An 18231-nucleotide genomic window follows, 5' to 3' on the forward strand; every position below is an offset into this window, starting at 1 on the left:
TCCCTCTGTTCTGCCTGAGCAACTGCTCTTGCCCTTCCCTTATGGTCACCGAGAGCTGAGCAGGGGATACAGACCGTGGCAATGGCCCCATTCCTCCCTGCCCAGGCTCTGCACGGGGGGCAGAGGCCATTCCCAGAGTGGCATGGGCACAGTCAGCAACCATTTCTTTGCCCAGCCATGGCACATGGCACCACGACTCACCCAAAATGGGCAACGCAGGAGCCGCCAGGCCAGATGAAGATGAGGCAGGTCGCATCCTCATCGCTATTCTCTTCTTCCTCCTCTTCTTCCTCCTGCACTGCCTCCTTCCCTTTGCTCAGCACCCACAGCTGGTCCAGGGGCAGGCGGAGCTGTGGGCGCAGGGTGCTGCCACGTCTGCAGAGAGGAGATGCAGGCAGTGAGCTGGGGGTGGCCTCCCACTCTGGGGTCCCCCCAGGCACAGCCCTGTCCCCCCCTGCTTTTGGCACAGCCATGGGTGCATCCAGCACCTGGGGCTGGTGCCAGGGTGGCCCTGCCCGGCTCCCAGGGCCAGGGATGGGGGAAAGGCAGCTGGGCTCTGAGGCTCTTACTGCAATTTGGTGATGAGAAGTTCCTGCTGGAGGAGGAGAAGGCGCCTCTCGCTCCTCTTGCGGCCCCGGGTCAGCCGCACGTCCGCGCTCAGCACCGGCTCGGTGTCGCTGAGAGCCTCCCTGCCCAGCAGAGAGCGGCGGGCATGAGAAATGCCGCTGCTGCGGGGCCCGGCCGTGCCCGCGTGTCCCCGAGCCGCAGGGGGAACCCACCTGGAGCCACAGCAGCAGTTGGCCTGGCCCATCCCGCCCGGGACAGGAGGACCCTGGCCGTGCAACAAGGACGCGATGCAGACGGCCACAGCAAGGACACGGCGCGGGTGTTGATGCTGGTGTTGGTGCTGGTGCTGGTGCTGGTGTTGGTGCCGGGGCAGCGCTGCGGGGCCAGACCCTGCCTCCTGCCAGCGCTGCTGGGTGCCAGCACAACTCCGTCCTGCTGTCTCTTCTGGCTGGTGGCTCCAACTGACCAGCAGTCCCAGCCCAACGGAAAGTGGGAGGGGCCTGGGGGGGCACTGGCCTGGGGGTTCTCTCCACTATGGCCATGGCTGCCTTGCACTGGGGAGCCCGGAGCAGGACACAGCCCAGGGGAAGGACCACCTCCCTGCACCTGCTGCCCATGCTTTGCCTATGGCAGCCCAGCAGCCGCCTTTGCCCCAAGGGCACTTTGTCAAAGAATGCTCCAAAATCTACACGGAAAATACGCATTGTTTTCTCTTGTATATACATTGGTAGAAGGCAGCCTATTCTATGAGATGGTAGAGAGCAGATTATCTCCATTAATTGTGCTAACCCCAGTGACAGGAGGTGTCACTGAGTACTTGAGCCAAAGGAGAGAAGTCAAAGGTGTCTGTTGAACTCCATGGGCTATGGACCAGCAGATTGAACTCACCATGTCCCAAAATGAAAAGATACATGATAAAAGTATATTCGCTCTTGACTGCTACAATGTATTATTTAGGATCTATGAAGATAAAACCATCCAGGTCTCTCCTCATAATCTCTTCCTATAAAAAACAAACCAAAAACCAAACCAACCAAACAAACAAACAAACAAAGAGAAGGATTAGAGAATAAAGGACTCCAATTCTGGAGTTGTTGGGCTTTACATAGCCAAGTGAATTTCTTTATTTCATTCCAATATTTCAGGAAAAAGTAAACCAAGATAAAAAAATGCTGTTCTGCCATTAATCTGTGCTGTTGAAGATGCAGAATTCCTCTCTGACCCACAACTTTCCACCTACAGCCAGAGCAGCGGTGAATTTGTTCTCCGCATCAATCACTGCCTGGTGCCTCTTCCCCAGGGAAAGTCCTTTCTCTGTCACCCTGTGACCATCACTGGTCATGCAAGCCCCAAGCCTCAGCCACTGCCCGAGGCCACCACCCTCCTTTAGCCATGGACAATATCTCCTTCTCAGCTGTAGGACATCCCTGTTCATAGACAGGGATGCACATGGCACAGCCTGTTCCAGAACAGCCACAGTTGCTGAAAGCTTTCTGTGTCCTGGAGGGATGGTTTGCAGGACCAGCTCCTGGCTCCACTTGCCCCGAGGCTGGCGACATCTGTATTTCAGACAGGTAGGTCAGGTCTCATCCTTTATCCCCTGACCATCCCCACAGGCTCAGCAGCAGGAGAACTCACAGTGGGCTGCGTGTGAGCAACCTGCCCCATGGGACTTGTGGCAAATATGGTGACTGCATCCCTGCTCTTCTGTTCTCCATGCAGGGTACTTGTCGCGGTTGAGACAGATAAACGACATCGACCAAGTTCTTCCAGGATGAAAGTAGTAGATGACATTTATTGCCACGAGTGCATTTTTATACAGTTTTACCAATTCACGTGTCTCTTCACTATTGGTTACAAGTTACTGCAGTAACATCTCATTGGCTAATTTTGCTATCATCAATGTTACTCTTCTACTCCCTTCTCTCTCACGGGTACACCCTTAACATCACCGGATACTCCTTTACTCTCATCTTTCTCACAGGTAGGCCTTAATATATTCTAGGCTAATTTCTGTTCCCATGGCCTCCGTCAGAGAATCCACGGACCCACCATAGTCCCCCACAATTCTCTCTTTTTGTATTTGTGCTAAAAAAAAATTGCCTTCATTGTCCGCTGTAGAGCCCTTTGCAGTAGAGAAATCATGCATGGCAACATTAGTAATACAACCACAACAATCATCGAAACAATAATTCCTGTTTTCACTACTGATAACAACAACCCTGAAAGCCCCCAGCCACTAAAAAATTTAACAAATCCCATCAAAATCTTCACACCCATGTCCTTGAGCTAATAACAAAAAGTTTATTGCGGCTCTAGTCTGCAGTGTAGCGTGTCTCACAGAATCTACATCTGACAAAAGTCCACTTAAAGCCTCAGAAGTTCTGTTAGTTTGCTTAGCTAGATAGCATCCTAATTTTTCTAAAGTATTTAAAGCTTTAGCTGTGCCAACACCAGATAGAAGAGATCCTAAAACTCTTAACCCCGATCCCAAAAAATCTACATTATCATCACATTTTGAATCATATACATGCAAAAAGTGTTTTTCCCATCTTGCTCTTCTGTGATCTATTATCATAGATATATTGGGTGTTAAGAGAGTTAATCGTCCTAAAATACACAGTCCTCCAACAGCACTTGAAGGAATTCCTGGCCAGGCTCTATCATCTCCACAGATCAAGAATACACCATGCAGGAGGTGTTGGGTCGCTCTCCCACATTATCAATGACACCCCTTGGATTCTTCTGCAAGGCATTACACCATCGATTTTGTTTCTATAGTCACCAAGGGTAGCATTAACATTTTGCAGTTTATCCATTCATGTTCTCGTATATTGTTCTGACACTTTTCACAAACCAGGTTGATACAAGTGTCCATGGGCATAGATGCCAGCAATTCCAGTTCCTGTGGTTCAATATCTGCTTCCAGGAGGCATTTAATCCAAAGTGCCATGTTGGTATAATTACAGTTCCTTGCAATGCCTCTGCACCGACCACTATTTTGAAACAGTTGTGTGATGCTGCTGTAGTCATCAAGGGGCATGCCAACCAAGCACGTGTGGAACGGGTTTTCCGGAGATGCCATAGCTAGGCATATAGAGTCCTGGCCAGTCATGTTGGCTAAAGTAATCCACATGTTAGTCTTTGTCTGTGCAGGCACCCAAAACGCAGCAGCTGCAGTAATCATTGTCAGGAAGATAACACAGGTTTCACATTTCGTGCTGGGAACCATTGCGGCCCTTGATCTGCAATGACACAAGCATAGCCTCTCCCCCAGGTTTTCAATTGATGTGGCCTTTTCCATTGACCATTAACTAGTGATCTGACCATAACTAATGTAGTTTCTTTCTGATTTAGCATGTTTTTGGGTCATACTTGCAAAGTGTTTCATCACAGGGCAAATTTGGGCTGCACCACTTTGATATAAGTGATTCATCACATACAATGGTTTTGACAATTGGTTTTGTGGTGTTTTCCCTACTTCTCCCCCCTTTTTGTTAAAAAAAAAAAAAAAAAAAAAAACACAAACAAGCAAAAAAACAAAAACAAACAAACAAAAAACCAGTTCAGAATCAGATACATGCATTGGACCTTGAATACGTACTCAGAATCACAAATCAAATTTAGAGGTTCCTCCTTAAAAAGCTCTAAGCTGTGTAAAGTTACTGCAGTAACATCTCATTAGCTAATTTTGCTATCATCAATGTTACTCTTCTACTCCCTTCTCTCTCACGAGTACACCCTTAACATCACCAGATACTCCTTTACTCTCATCTTTCTCACAGGTGTAAAGCTGTGCCAAGTTCTGCTCATTGGGTTGAACCTTCAATAATTTTTACAGAATGATGCCAATTGTTATCTTCACGGCAGACCACTACAGCTTTATGAGACTTCCCAGAACCATCAATAAAAACTGTGCAAGTATGTAGGATCAGACCAGATACACGTATGGTCTGTGACCTGATATTAAAGACTTGCAGGTTCTGCAGCAATTTACATTTTACATTTATGCATGCCAAAAGCTGTGCTGTTAAGAAAATCAGCTAGTGCCATTTACAAAGACACAGATTGCAAATAAAACAATAAAAATTAAATTTCACAAATGGTCCATATATGACAAAAGGATCATGGCCTATTGAGACTTAAATTCATTCCCTGCTTTTCTTGATCAGAGTTAACAATAGGTATATTAGTCTGTTAGCATTCTCATCATACTGTCTCACAATAGCCACAGGTTGTTTCTATGTTGTAGATATAAACAGACAAATCTGCAAGTCCAATTGAATGCAGTCAGCCTGTAAGGTTGTAATAAATTTATTCCTCAAACTTTCTAACTCCATTTTGGCTATCATATTTATTGGATATTGTTTTCCCTTACCGGATCGAAGTCCTGTTTCAGTTCTATCAGTGTAGTGTTTGCTTTATCAAAACATTGGCTGTTAACACTAGTGGAAATACAGCATTCAAAATTTCCTTGGAGATTTCTCACTTGCAGCAAGCAGATCTGCACCATCCAAGTAGCTTCTTGTAGGACATGCAACTAAACAGAATTCTCAGAAAACGTTATTTGAGCTTACAATTTACTTAACAAATCTTGACCCAAGAGAGGTATAGGACTTTCTGGCAACTACAAGAATTCATGTATTGAAACTTTGTTCCAAATTTGGCATTCTATTGGTCTCAAAAAACAGCCTTTCTTTCGTTCTCTCCCATGACCTCAAAAACTAGCATGGCGAATTTACTAAGAAGTCTCTTACAACCAGTTACCACAGAATAAGTCTATTAAAAAAACCCAAACTTTTGGTTTAATTTCCCAGCTTCATTAGAACTATGGATCCACTAACAATGCCTTTAAATTTCAACCCTCAGACTCCTTCATGCAGTATTACAGTTCCCTAGCAGTAACATCACCGGGGGGGAGAATAAAAGCTCCCTCTCACCCCCATCTGAGACGGCAAGATCTCCAGCCCAGCATGAAAACAAATCAGTTTGGACTCCACATCAAACCATCCTGGCTCCACTCCACACCCAAATCAGCACCAGTCTGACCCAGAGAAGCACTGAGCACTTTGACCCCCAAAAGCTGACCAGTGTGAAAAGACTGACTTCAGCCAGGAGGTAAAAAGATGAGCTCTCTCCCCACATGTGCCAAAACCTAGGAAACAAGACCGAAGCAAAAAGAAACAGCACCAACAACCCCTGATTCAAACCCAAGAAGCAATGAGCTGAGTTTTATACACAATTCCAATTAGCTCAACAGTTGTTACATTTCTCATCCCTGTTTACCTTTCACAATTTACAGATGTCAAAATACAGTATATTAAACATCAATCCATTATTCCATTTTCCTAGATCCAAATAAGTTCATAATCCAGCAGCTTTTAAATACAACCTCATACAATACCAGGTTCACATCCATCATAGCATTTATGTGGTTTGTTGTTGGTTTTGGGTTGGGTTGTTTTTTTGTGGTTTTTTGTTTGTTTGGTTGGTTGGTTGGTTTTGGGGTTTTTTTTGTTTTGTATTGTTTTTTTCCACTGCAAAGCAGAGTTTAACAATTTAAATTCTTTTCTGGTCTCAAAATTACTAGATAACAATATAAGCAATTACTCTAATGCATAAGGATGCATCCTAAGGGGGAGCAAGGTGGACTTTTAGCAGTGGAACCAGTTCCCATTTTGTAATTATCTCCCCAAACAAAATTCTTTTGGTACCAAATATAAATCTGCAAATTAAAATACTGAGCTCAGATATTAAAACCAAACACCAAGTTCAAATATGCAGACAGATCACAGTTACACTTATTCAAGACAATATCTCAGTTTTTGCATTGCACCTTTGGGCTGCTCACTGCTCAGCCCGGTGGAGGCACCGCTGGATCTCCCTGACAAAACAGGTCAGTGCGCGCTGGAGCCCAACCGGCACCTGCCCCCCTGCCGCTGCAGCGAGCTGCACTGGGCAAGGCTTTTATTAGTGTCTCATCTGGGGTGCTACAACTGTTATTCCAAACCCAGGATTCTTTATTTGGTGTGCATACAAAAAAACCAAATCCAGCACATCGAGATGAGACACAGCCTATCACAGAGTTGCGCAAGTCTGGATATTGGAATAAAGCTAGCATGCTAGAAAGAAAAGTAACAGCTGTCACACACAAAATCTTATCATCACGTTCACGCAGTAAGGAACTAAATTACTCATGATCTTCTGTATTATCACAAAACACACATTCTGAGTCAATGGATTCTCATGGTTTAACAGTCTGTGAACTTACTGTACCGTATAACAGACAAAGACCTCTTAAACTGTAATATTCTTAAACAGATACCTACAAAGAAAACAGGTTAATAAGGAAAACATCGTGCAGACTTCAGCAAGTTTACTGTGACCTGTGTGTTATCAGTTAACTCTTTCTCAGCTTGTTGAAATTCAAACCATTCCGCCCGTAAAACTGTCTGACATGATTTAATGATCTCTTGTAGGGATTTATTTTGTCCTACTCTTCTCACCTTAAAAACAACATTAATTGCAACAAAGTGTTATACTTCAAGATTCTATTCTCCAGACACTTCTCCCAATCATTTAACTTATACAGCAGCCACCATTAATCACAATATTTTACAAGATCTTCCTTTCTCATATTTCCAAGTGTTTTCCTATGTTTTAAAACACCTCCCAATACGATTTCTTAGGAACATGACTGAAAATAGTCATTCCTGACCCCATCGCATAAGTAAAGACCATGAGAAGAGGGAGGGAGCGGGGGAAGCACACAGCTGCTTGCAGCATGAGTGGGAAAAGTGGGGAGAAAGTTATACGGTGTACTTATACCACAAAGAAACAATTCTAACAACAACCAGTAAAACAATTAACTCACATTCCTGACAAGCTGCTTGATTTTCAGACGGGCAATACACAGAAGCATATAATATGTACTGTAAAACTCGCAAATATCATGTTGATAGCAAACATTAGCATTCTCTACTGCTAATTTCAACACCAGTGCTTCCTTAACTTCTAAGTTTTCAACCTGCTTATTGATAGCCTCTTGAAGATGGTCAATAAATTGCATGTAATTCTCACTGGGGCCCTGATAGTAGTTATAAAATATTTGCCTGCTTTGTTGGTTTCAGACACCTCTACTATAGCTTGATATGCAAGGTCTGTTGACTGCCTCAGGATTTCAGAAACTAATAGCGCCTGTAATTGTGGTGTGTCAATTAGTGTCTGTTCCAAGAGTTTGGACACCTGTCCCTTTCAATGAGTCCCCATCGTTCCGTCCTAAATGATCTACAGCTGTTACATTGCATAGGTCTAACTTTGCTTGAGTCTTTCATAGTTTCTATCTGATCTTGGGGCAACATGTACACATACTCTTTTTCCTGTTAACTTTAAAAAAAAAAATGCTGCAGACCCTCATCCGAGTCGTCAGAAAATGCAGACTTGAGCGGTGCTGGAGAATCGTTGGTAACAGGGGGGTTTGGAACAGTGCACATTCTCACCAATACTTTCTAGCATCATAGTTATTCGTATAACCTGAGTCCCCAGGAGCACCCCCTTTCCTGTCATGATCAGCATGACCAAATTGCCGACTGTTGGATTCACTCGCTATTAGCTGATCTAATCTGTCACACAGTTCTGTTGTCCAGTTCTTATCCAGTGACTCCTTCTGCTCTCTCGTGGAAGTTGGAGGGTTAAAAGGTGGTAAAGGCAGATACAAATTGGTAAAAGGACTGATAGTACACTTGTTTATGACCTTGCCATTCTCAGCTTTCACAAGTTCTTTGGGAAAATCGTCCAACTCCAGTCCTCTGGACTTGCTGTTCTCACCAGGGTTGGGCAATAGTACAGGAGGCCACTCGCTGGGCATTTTTCCTTCCCCCACCCCAGAATGCCGAGCTATCGGGGGTGCCGAAAGCACAACAGGGGATGCAATAGGGAGGGTATCAAAGACATGAACTGGGTAAACTTCACAGTAACTTTCAGGATAGTTATCAGACTGCAACGCTGCAAAAATTCCGGCAGCAGCAGACTGTTCAGCCTTAAGATCTTTTAAGGTACTGATTATAAGCTTCCATGTAGTTACTAATGATTTAGCTTCTTTATCTCCATTGCTGACTTTATCCCATAATTTCTGCCCTATATTGTCCCAAAGTTCAAGTTTAAGTTTAGAGTCACTAATGCTCATAACAGTCTCTTCAGGTTTTAATTGCTTCACTGTAGTAATTATCAGTTTCCAGGTGGTTACAAGGCCGAGAATATATTTTTCATGGCGACTAATTGCCTTCCACAACACAGTTCCCACTTTTTCCCAAGTCTCTATTTGAAAAGCTCCTAACAGGTCAGCAGGAAACCCGTTTCCTCTACACCAAGTTAATAGTCTTTTGAGGTTACTCTCCTCATACTTCACCCCTCTCTTAGAGAGAGTATGCGAGAGGAGCCACAGTATTTCTTCTTCTTTAAAAATATTCTGCCCCATCTCCTCTCGACCCCAGCTGCTCACCTCTTTGGGTGTCCGTTGCAATGATATCGGATCCTTTATCCCTCCTCTGTCGCTTCTGTAGCGATCAATCAGGAGTCACGCAGCCCCCAGACTGCGTCCCGTTCATGGTCCAGCCAAGCCGTTCCAGCTGGGGCCCGCTCCCCGCAGCAGTCGTCCACCTTCCGTAAATTCTCCTTATGGATCACGGCGGAGTCACCACTTGCGAGCGCGAAAACTCATGGGCTTCACACAATTCAATATGAATTCAAGCGAAGCCGTTTATTACAGAAACAAGCCTCCTTATATATGCAGTTATTTCTTGATCACATGTCCATGCTCCAAGCATGCATTAGCTGATTGGATATTGTCCATGTTCACGAGATGTCCACACGCCCGCGTCTCACTGCTAATAGGTCTTGTTAATTTACATCTTGTTGAGGCCCTGTTATTATAGAATTGCCTCACTCCCAAAGCAGGTGGTGTTTTTCAGCCTTCGCGCTGGCCTTGAGATTCCTTTGGCTAGTTCAGAAATAAATCTCCATCTAATAGAAACCCATCCACAAAACAACCTCAAGAAAATCCCTCAGATCTCACACATACTTTTCCTACTGTATGCAATTTGACTATGTGTCAACCACTTTATTCTATAAATACGACAGCGTGGACCAGCCCGCTTTGAGCTCTCCCTGCTAAATAACTGAGCTGTATGGCAATGATTTACTACTCAGATGTCAGTGGATGAGCCCAATTCAACTTCAATATTGATCATTTAGCTTAAGTAGATACACAACAAATGTAATAGATTATTTAGAGATACAAGGCTGTATGATTTTTAATATACTCTTTGATTCATGTTACCTGGTAAACTGGATTTGCTAAAATTTTAAGCTCGTTGCCCAAAAGCAACTGCAGACTACACTAAACACCTGCAACACAAAGTCTAGCTTGTGTTTTGCTGGGAAAAATGGAACTGACTCAGAAAACAATGATCCGAGGCTAATGCAGACGTCACAGACATCTGCAAAGTGGGGCCTATTTTGTACTTGGCTGAGAAGAAAGGATTTATCCAGACAAAACAGCACCTTCAAGGATGTGGATGAAAACCAATGTCTACAACAGAGCAAAACAGAGGCCCACATGGAGTTAGGGAAAAAGGGGCCAATGAGGAGCAAAGGACCTGGTGGTGAAATATTGCTATTGGACTGTATCCTTGTGCAAATGGTCTGTAAAGATATAAAAGTTTGTAGTTTTCTATGCTTGGGTGGACCTCTGTGCAGGGACCCAGCTTGAGCCAGCCCTTCTGCTGTTCTACTCCATTAAATTTTTAATTTTCCTAAGAAATTTGTCTCCTGAAAGTTTGCTCTGCATGCAGTTATCGGGCAACAGAAAGTCTGCTGCTGGGGTTCTAAAACATAGACTCCGGGCCAAAAGGATATCAGGGAAAGAAGAATCCTGACAGTTTGCACCGTGACGGATACTGGCCTTGCCTGAAAGTCTGTCTCTGGAGCCCCAGGACACAGACTCCGGAGTGAACAGTTATCAGGGAGAGGTGTTTGGCTTGGCATATTTCCCCCATACACTAAATAATGGAGTGAACCCGCTACTGAACTCTTTTAAGTTGCATTTCTCTTTAAGAAACATAAATATTGTTCTGCAGCAAGCAGAACCCTAAATGACTTCCCTGCAACACCTCCCGAGGTGTTATCTCCTTTTAACTTTTTAACTGAATTGATAAAATGAACTCACTTTCACTCAGACCAACACACAAGCCATTGCTCAATATCAACCGTTCAACCAGACACACGCCATCCAAAGCTGGCTTTGGATCCTTTATTTGCCATCATGAGGGCCTTGCACACAAACTTGTCCCTGCCTCTGTTGGCCACTCAAAGAGTGAAGGTCACGGGTCCCAGGGAGGACTCCTTTCTGGTGCTCCTCCAGCCAGATTCGCCAAGGATAAAGCCTTGACACCCAAGTGTGATAAAACCTGAACACCCAAGTGTGCTCCTCTATGGACATGGGTATTCCTGCCTCAGCTCATCACACATTTCGTTTCCTGGTGGAGCTGCCTTATTTCAAAGTCCTGGGGGTTGAAAGCTGGCACAGCAGTACATGTGCCAGAGACAGTCCCCCATCTTGGATGGTGTTCAGCAAGAGGCGTGTGTCTTTAGCAATGATGGTCATTTCCACGGAAAACAGCTTGTTTGATTGATCAGGACCCTGCAGGGAGAAGAGAAAAGCAGGGATGCAGACACAACATTTGCAACAAGTTCCATGGAGCAGGTTGCTCACACACAGCCTGCTGTGAGTTCTCCTGCTGCTGAGCCTGGGGGGATGGTTGGGGGATAAAGGATGAGACCTGACCTACCTGTGTGGAATACAGCTGTGTCCAGCCTCGGGGCAAGTGGAGCCAGGAGCTGGTCCTGCAAGACATTCATCCATCCAGGACACAGAAAGCTTTCAGCAACTGTGGCTGTTCTGGAACAGGCTGTGCCATGTGCATCCCTGTCTATGAACATCCCTTGTCCTAGAACTGAGAAGGAGTTTGAGATATTGCCCATGGCTATAGGAGGATGGTGGTCTCAGGTGGTGGCTGAGGCTTGGGGCTTGCATTGCCCATTACCAGCGATGGGCACAGGATGATAGAAGGACTTTTCCTGGGGAAGAGGTGTCAGGCAGTGTTTGAGATGAAGAAAAACTTCACCACAGCTGTAGGTGGAAAGTTGTGGGTCGGAAGGGAATTCAGCATCTTGCAGAGCACAGCACAAGTAAAGGGCTGTACATCACGTTTTTCTGTTAGTTTCCTTTTTTCTGAAAGAGTCATAAGTCGGTAGGCAGTGCAGAGCAAAGGTCAGACAAAGTAGCTCATTGAATTGGAATGAAATCAGGAAATTCACTTGGATATGTTAAGCCCAACAGCTCTAAAATTGGAGTGCTTTTTTATCTAATTCTTATTTTTTTTCTTCTTTTTTTTTTTTTTTTTTTAGAAAAGTATTATGAGGAGGGACACAGATGATCTACTGTCATAGATCTTAAACTATACATTGTAGCAGTAAAGAGTGAATTTGCCTTTATTATGTACATTTTCCTTATGAAACATGGTAAATTCAATCTGCTGCTCCATAGCCCATGGAGTTCAATAGACACCTTTGACTTCTCTCCTTTGGCTCAAGAGCTCAATGACACCTCCTGTCACTGGGGTTAGCACAATTAATGCAGAAAATCAGCTCTCTACCATCTCATAATCTAGGCTGCCTCCTACCTAAAGATCTAGGGATGAGAAAAGCCCCAAACCATACCAGACAGAACATGAGCACTACGAAGAAAAGCAAAGGTCAAATCAAAAATGAGATGTTTTTAGAGACTTTAAGACCTTGCAGGAATAGAAACGGGAAGCACTGTATATGTAATATAAAACAATGTGGATTTTCTGCGTAGATTTTGGAGCCTTCTCTGACAAAGTGCCCTTGGGGCAAAGGCGGCTGCTGGGCTGCCGTAGGCAAAGCATGGGCAGCAGGTGCAGGGAGGTGGTCCTTCCCCTGGGCTGTGTCCTGCTCGGGGCTCCCCAGTGCAAGGCAGCCATGGCCATAGTGGAGAGAACCCCCAGGCCAGTGCCCCCCCAGGCCCCTCCCACTTTCCGTTGGGCTGGGACTGCTGGTCAGTTGGAGCCACCAGCCAGAAGAGACAGCAGGACGGAGCTGTGCTGGCACCCAGCAGCGCTGGCAGGAGGCAGGGTCTGGCCCCGCAGCGCTGCCCCGGCACCAACACCAGCACCAGCACCAGCACTAGCACCAGCACCAACACCAGCACCCGCGCCGCGTCCTTGCTGTGGCCGTCTGCACCGCGTCCTTGTTGCACGGCCAGGGTCCTCCTGTCCCGGGCGGGATGGGCCAGGCCAACTGCTGCTGCGGCTCCAGGTGGGTTCCCCCTGCGGCTCGGGGACACGCGGGCACGGCCGGGCCCCGCAGCAGCGGCATTTCTCATGCCCGCCGCTCTCTGCTGGGCAGGGAGGCTCTCAGCGACACCGAGCTGGTGCTGAGCGCAGACGTGCGGCTGACCCGGGGGCGCAAGAGGAGCGAGAGGCGCCTTCTCCTCCTCCAGCAGGAACTTCTCATCGCCAAATTGCAGTAAGAGCCTCAGAGCCCAGCTGCCTTTCCCCCATCCCTGGCCCTGGGAGCCGGGCAGGGCCACCCTGGCACCAGCCCCAGGTGCTGGATGCACCCATGGCTGTGCCAAAAGCAGGGGGGGACAGGGCTGTGCCTGGGGGGACCCCAGAGTGGGAGGCCACCCCCAGCTCACTGCCTGCATCTCCTCTCTGCAGACGTGGCAGCACCCTGCGCCCACAGCTCCGCCTGGCCCTGGACCAGCTGTGGGTGCTGAGTGGTGGGAAGGAGGCGGCGCACAAGGAAGAAGAGGAGGAAGAAGAGAATAGCGATGAGGATGCGACCTGCCTCATCTTCATCTGGCCTGGCGGCTCCTGCATTGCCCATTTTGGGTGAGTCGTGGTGCCATGTGCCATGGCTGGGCAAAGAAATGGTTGCTGACTGTGCCCATGCCACTCTGGGAATGGCCTCTGCCCCCCGTGCAGAGCCTGGGCAGGGAGGAATGGGGCCATTGCCACGGTCTGTATCCCCTGCTCAGCTCTCGGTGACCATAAGGGAAGGGCAAGAGCAGTTGCTCAGGCAGAACAGAGGGAGCCAGGGCTTGGTTAATGCCTCTGTCCTGCTACATGGGGCTCTGTCCTGTCCTTGTGTCCTTCCCCAGAGGGCACGGCTGTGCAGTCGCCTGGCTATACCCAAGGGCTGGTGAGCAGCGGGGCCTGACACTCTTTCTCCTCTCTTTCTGCAGCTCGCGGGCACTGAAGGAGCTGTGGCTGGGCACACTGCTGGGGTAAGATGGGGGGATGCTCCAGGCTCAGACAGACGAGGGATCACAGCTCCCCAGCTGGGGAGAGGTGACCCCGTGACTTCAGGCAGCCCTCGGGCAGAGCTGCCTGATGAGAGAGAAGAGGGGGCTCAGGGCTCACCCACCCTTTGTGTTCCACAGGAGATCAGAAGACACCAAGACACCCTGTGTGACTCACCTACCATCGCTGAAGGTCATTGAGAAGGAGCTAAACCACCGCCATGCTGTGAGTGTCTGTCTGTCCTGGGCTCTGTCTCCAAGCACTGCTCCTCCAGCCCAGCAGCGGAGCCATGGCTGCTCACCCACTTCCCCTCCTTCTCTCTTGCCCAGGGGAGGACGTTCAACACCAGGAGCCTGCAGAGGCTGATGGAGCGCCTGGCAAAGGTGAGAATGGCTGCCTTTCACCTGCCTCTGGCTGTGCCGGGGTGCCAGGGATGTGCGGCAAGGGCTGTGAGGTTGTACTGGATGGAGGGAGCATCTTGCAGTGCCACTCAGAGAGCTGAGATGGTTGGGGAGCCTGTGGAAAACCCAGCACATCTTCATTAGCAGTGTTGGGAGGAAACCTGCTGTGTGGGGCAGAGAGCCCGGGAGGGCAGAGGGTCCCAGCTGTGCTGCGCTCAGGCTGCTGGTGCTGGTGGCAGCTCGCTGGTGGCCCTTTGTGCTGCAGGGCTGCTCTTTCAGCACAGCCTGGTTCTTGCAGGCTGATCCCAAGGAAGGGCCTCCACCAGCCCCATCTGGAAATGGAGGAGGACTTGGTCACACAACAAGTGAGTTTTCTAAAGAAAGGCAACCTTCGGCATGCGGTGGAGCTGCACTCACTTGTCCCTTGAGTGTCACCATGCAGGATGGGCAGCCCAAGGGAGGATGTCAGCTGCAGAAGAAAGGACACGCAACGTTCAGTGCCTGCTGGACATGGATCTGTGAGGACACGCAGCCTCTGGTGCTGCCCACAGCTTGGAGGAGGGCAGGGCCAGGGCTGTCCCAGGATGTCCTACTGGCTCTCAGGAGCCTCCAAAGGGGAGACACCGAGCCAGAGCTGCGTCTCCAGCTGCCGCTCCCTGCCCGTCCTGCCACAGCGCTCAGCTCAGCTCTGCAGGCAGGGCAGGCAGGGCAGGGCAGGCAGGCTCCATTGACGGGCTATTGCTCTGTTTTCCTTTGCAGCAGGAGGCAGCAGCAGCAGCAGCAGGAGGATGGGGCTGCCCTGGCCCTTTGCTCTGCGGCGCAGCCCGGCTCCTGCCCAGGCGCCAGGGCAGGTGGTCTCCGGCTGCAGCAGGGCGCTGTTTGGCCAGCCCCTGGCAGCCCTCTGCGGGGAGGATGGCACACTGCCCCAGCCCATCCAGGTAAGCAGCCTGGACAGGGAGTCCCCAGCCCTCCCTCCTTATGCTGCTCAGAGATGCTGGGTGTCCCCAGGGTCTCCTGAAATGGGGTATTGGGCTGTTCAGCTGTGGTTCACATCTCTGTTTTAAGACCAGTTGGGATAGAGCTCTGGCCATCACAGTTTAAAGGTACCTTCTCAGCCAAACCTCTGTTCTCCTCCCTGTCCTGCAGGAGCTGCTCGCTGTTCTATATCGGGAAGGACCATCGACGGAAGGGATATTTCGCAGAGCCGCCAGCGGAACAGCACTTCGGGAGCTGCGCGAGGCCCTGGACCGTGGCCTGGACATCGACATGGGAAGCCAACCTGCTGATCTGTTGGCCGTCGTCTTGAAGGTGAGCGCTTCTGACCTGCAGATGCAGGAGCTCCTGCCTGGCCTGGCATCTTCTAGGACTTACCTGGAGCTCTTGTCATTGCAGGACTTCCTCAGAAACATCCCCTCCAAGCTCCTCGTGGAAGACCTGTATGAGGAGTGGATGGCAGCCATACAAAAGACCAGCACGGAGGAGAAGATAGCGGAGCTGAAAGTGTAAGTACAGGCAACAGGCTGAATGTTGAGGAGGAACCAAGACTACCTGGAAAGCTGTATGAAATATCTTCTTTGTTCGTGTTGTGTTCCTTTTTCCTTAGGGTGGCAAAGAAGTTGCCAGCGGCCAATCTGTTGCTCCTGAAGGAGCTGCTGTCCGTCCTGCAGCACATTGGCCACAACGCTGACACCAGCAAGATGACCTTTAACAACCTGGCCATCTGCGTTGGGCCCAATCTGCTGAGCCCACCCAAGGAGGAGCTGCTGCCGCTGGACGCCCTGCTGGAGGTCACACAGAAGGTACGCTGTCTGGAGCAGCCGGCTGCAGCCTTCCCGGCCCATCAGAGCTCGGCTGCTCGCAGCTCTCTGGATGCCTTCTCCTCCCTGGAGCCAATGCTGGTGGGGGGGCTGCGTGGAAGAGCAGCCCCACAGCCACAGCCTCCTGCGCAGAGGCGAGGCTCAGGAGCGGGAAAGGCTGCTTGGTGCCTTTTCAGGCAGCTGGGTTGAGACCAAGGCTTTGATGTGTGCAGGTGAACGTGCTGGTAGAGTTTATGATTAAGAGCTACAGTGACATCTTTGGCAAGGAGACAGCTGGTCTCTCCTGTATATCGGCAAAGGAATCACCAGCACCTATGGAAAGATCCACAGGTAAGGGGAAGGACTCATGGTTGTTACAGACTGGTCTTGGGACATGAGAAATTTCAGTGTTAAGAAGACATTTTGGCAGGGTTTTGCTTTATGTGCTGCTTCATTCAATGAAGTCACTTTGCTGCACATGTTTTTGCTTTCTAGATGGTCATTTGGAAGAGCAAAGTGGCCCCGCAGGCAGAGAAGACGAGAACCATCAGGTAAAAACCTTTCTGGATGCCCCCCCTCTCTGCTGGAGCACCTGGAAGAATCTGGTGGAGACACAATGGTGGAGGGTGAAACGGCAGAGGTATGGCAGCTCCCCAAGCACTGGGACAATGTGTCTCGGGTCAGAGGTTTGTTTATTATGGGTCCATACAGCTGCTGTGCCTCCTCCTGGTAGCCGTTCCCTCATGCGTTTAGGATTCCTGCTCTCCACAGAATGATACATTATAAGGAAAACAAACCGTAAACAATGTAAACCAGCATGTAGAGCAAAGTTGGCAATTTGGCAGTCCGTTGCCAACTCGTGTTTTGCCACCTGTTCACTACCAAAATTTCTGTTTCAGGTACCTCCATCTTCGACTGCAATGACCTCCAACAGTGCAACAGAGCCCCTAGAGAAGCTGGAGGAGCCGAGGAGCCCTTCAGAGGAAAGAAGGTAAAATGAGGTCCATTTGCTTTAAATCAGTATGGACCAATTACAGCTTTCCCTAACTCATAGCATGGCGGGATGGAAAGGTTTGCAGGCTCTCCTAAGGACAAGGAAAAGGAAAGAAAGAGGAAGAGGAAACTGGTCTGGAGAGAGGAAGATGATAGCCAGATGGAGAAGAAGAGGAAGAAGAGAGGAAATGTTTTGGGGGACAGAGCAAGAAGATACAGGAAGGTGCAGAGGTTCAGGAAGCCCAGGTGTGTACCAGGCTCTACTGCCCATCTTACCCAGCTCTCTGCACTGCTCTTAGTGAGTCCAACTTGCGGGCAGGGGGTGGTGAGGGATGGTGCTGTGCAGGGTTTTTAAATAACTGGGTTGCATTGGGAACAACGCTGCACAGGCACAGGCCTCTCAGGGCATCACCCACGGGGATGAGGCGCCAGAGCCATCCCGGAGCCACTGCAGCCACAGCTCTCTCTGCTGGGCTGTTGAGGCTGTTGACAATTCAGTGTAACTGCTCTTCCCAAATAAAACGGGAACCAAGTGTTGCCTATTCCTGCCTTTGTGGGCTTATCATTGCTTTCTGACTCTCTCATTGCAGGTCCCGTTTTTCTGTTAAGCGTTGAATCCCTGTGATTCATGGTGTTGATGTTTGGAATAAAGTGTTTTGGAAGATAAAAGAAAGTGTTTTTTAAATGTTGATGTTCACAATAAAGGGTTTTTTTCCTCTGTTCTGAATATGTGTGTTGGGAGTTTTTTTGGACTGGGTTGATGTTATTTGGTGATGAATCCTCGGGGAGGAAGTTGGGATCATCCCTGTGCCAGCATCCTTGCCAGTGGCATCAGGGCTGAGTTCAGGTGCCTGGGGAGTCAAACCGCAGCACAGTCACACAGGGGGGTGGGGGCTGGACAGGACCTCTCGGGGGTGAGTGTTCCCTCAGCTCCTGCTGGGATTGTGGGCACCACACAGCTCCTGCTAAGGCCTGATGTGTGCTGGGAGCAGCGCCATGAGCTCAGGGCGAGGGCAACACCTTGGCAGACATGCTGGCCGGGAAGGGCTGAAGGTCCTTGTGCAGACAGTCACCTGCAGCTTGTTGTTC

General features: G+C 48.8%; 1 protein-coding gene across 2 annotated transcripts; it reads left to right on the forward strand.

The window, feature by feature from the left end:
• Window positions 1-11815: 11815 nt before the first annotated feature.
• LOC110356268 (T-cell activation Rho GTPase-activating protein-like) lies at window positions 11816-17865 on the forward strand. 2 transcript variants are annotated; one of them, XM_065059259.1, is made up of 10 exons: window positions 11816-12963; window positions 13054-13173; window positions 13368-13541; window positions 13895-13936; window positions 14093-14177; window positions 14282-14335; window positions 14652-15291; window positions 15500-15661; window positions 15746-15855; window positions 15957-16074. In XM_065059259.1, exons 1-8 carry the CDS (start codon window positions 12932-12934, stop codon window positions 15637-15639), a joined length of 1287 nt encoding a protein of 428 aa, XP_064915331.1. In that variant the 5' UTR covers window positions 11816-12931; the 3' UTR covers window positions 15640-15661; window positions 15746-15855; window positions 15957-16074. The 2 variants fall into 2 exon arrangements, with proteins under 2 accessions (XP_064915331.1, XP_064915332.1); XM_065059260.1 differs by lacking the exons at window positions 11816-12963; window positions 13054-13173; window positions 13368-13541; ... (1 more) ...; window positions 14093-14177; window positions 14282-14335 and adding exons at window positions 16383-16500; window positions 16645-17140; window positions 17221-17388; window positions 17733-17865 and having other exon boundaries at window positions 14966-15291; window positions 15957-16152.
• Window positions 17866-18231: the final 366 nt, after the last annotated feature.

The sequence above is a fragment of the Columba livia genome, chromosome 3 (assembly GCF_036013475.1).
Source record: "Columba livia isolate bColLiv1 breed racing homer chromosome 3, bColLiv1.pat.W.v2, whole genome shotgun sequence".
Taxonomy (NCBI): Eukaryota; Metazoa; Chordata; class Aves; order Columbiformes; family Columbidae; genus Columba; species Columba livia.

Bases quoted from the DNA above. Each gene is read 5' to 3' on its own strand.
- LOC110356268 (XM_065059259.1), top strand. From the start codon at position 12,932: ATGGGCCAGGCCAACTGCTGCTGCGGCTCCAG. The intron at 12,964-13,053 runs GTGGGTTCCCCC...TCTGCTGGGCAG, and splicing joins AACTGCTGCTGCGGCTCCAG to GGAGGCTCTCAGCGACACCG. The intron at 14,336-14,651 runs GTGAGAATGGCT...TGGTTCTTGCAG, and splicing joins TGATGGAGCGCCTGGCAAAG to GCTGATCCCAAGGAAGGGCC.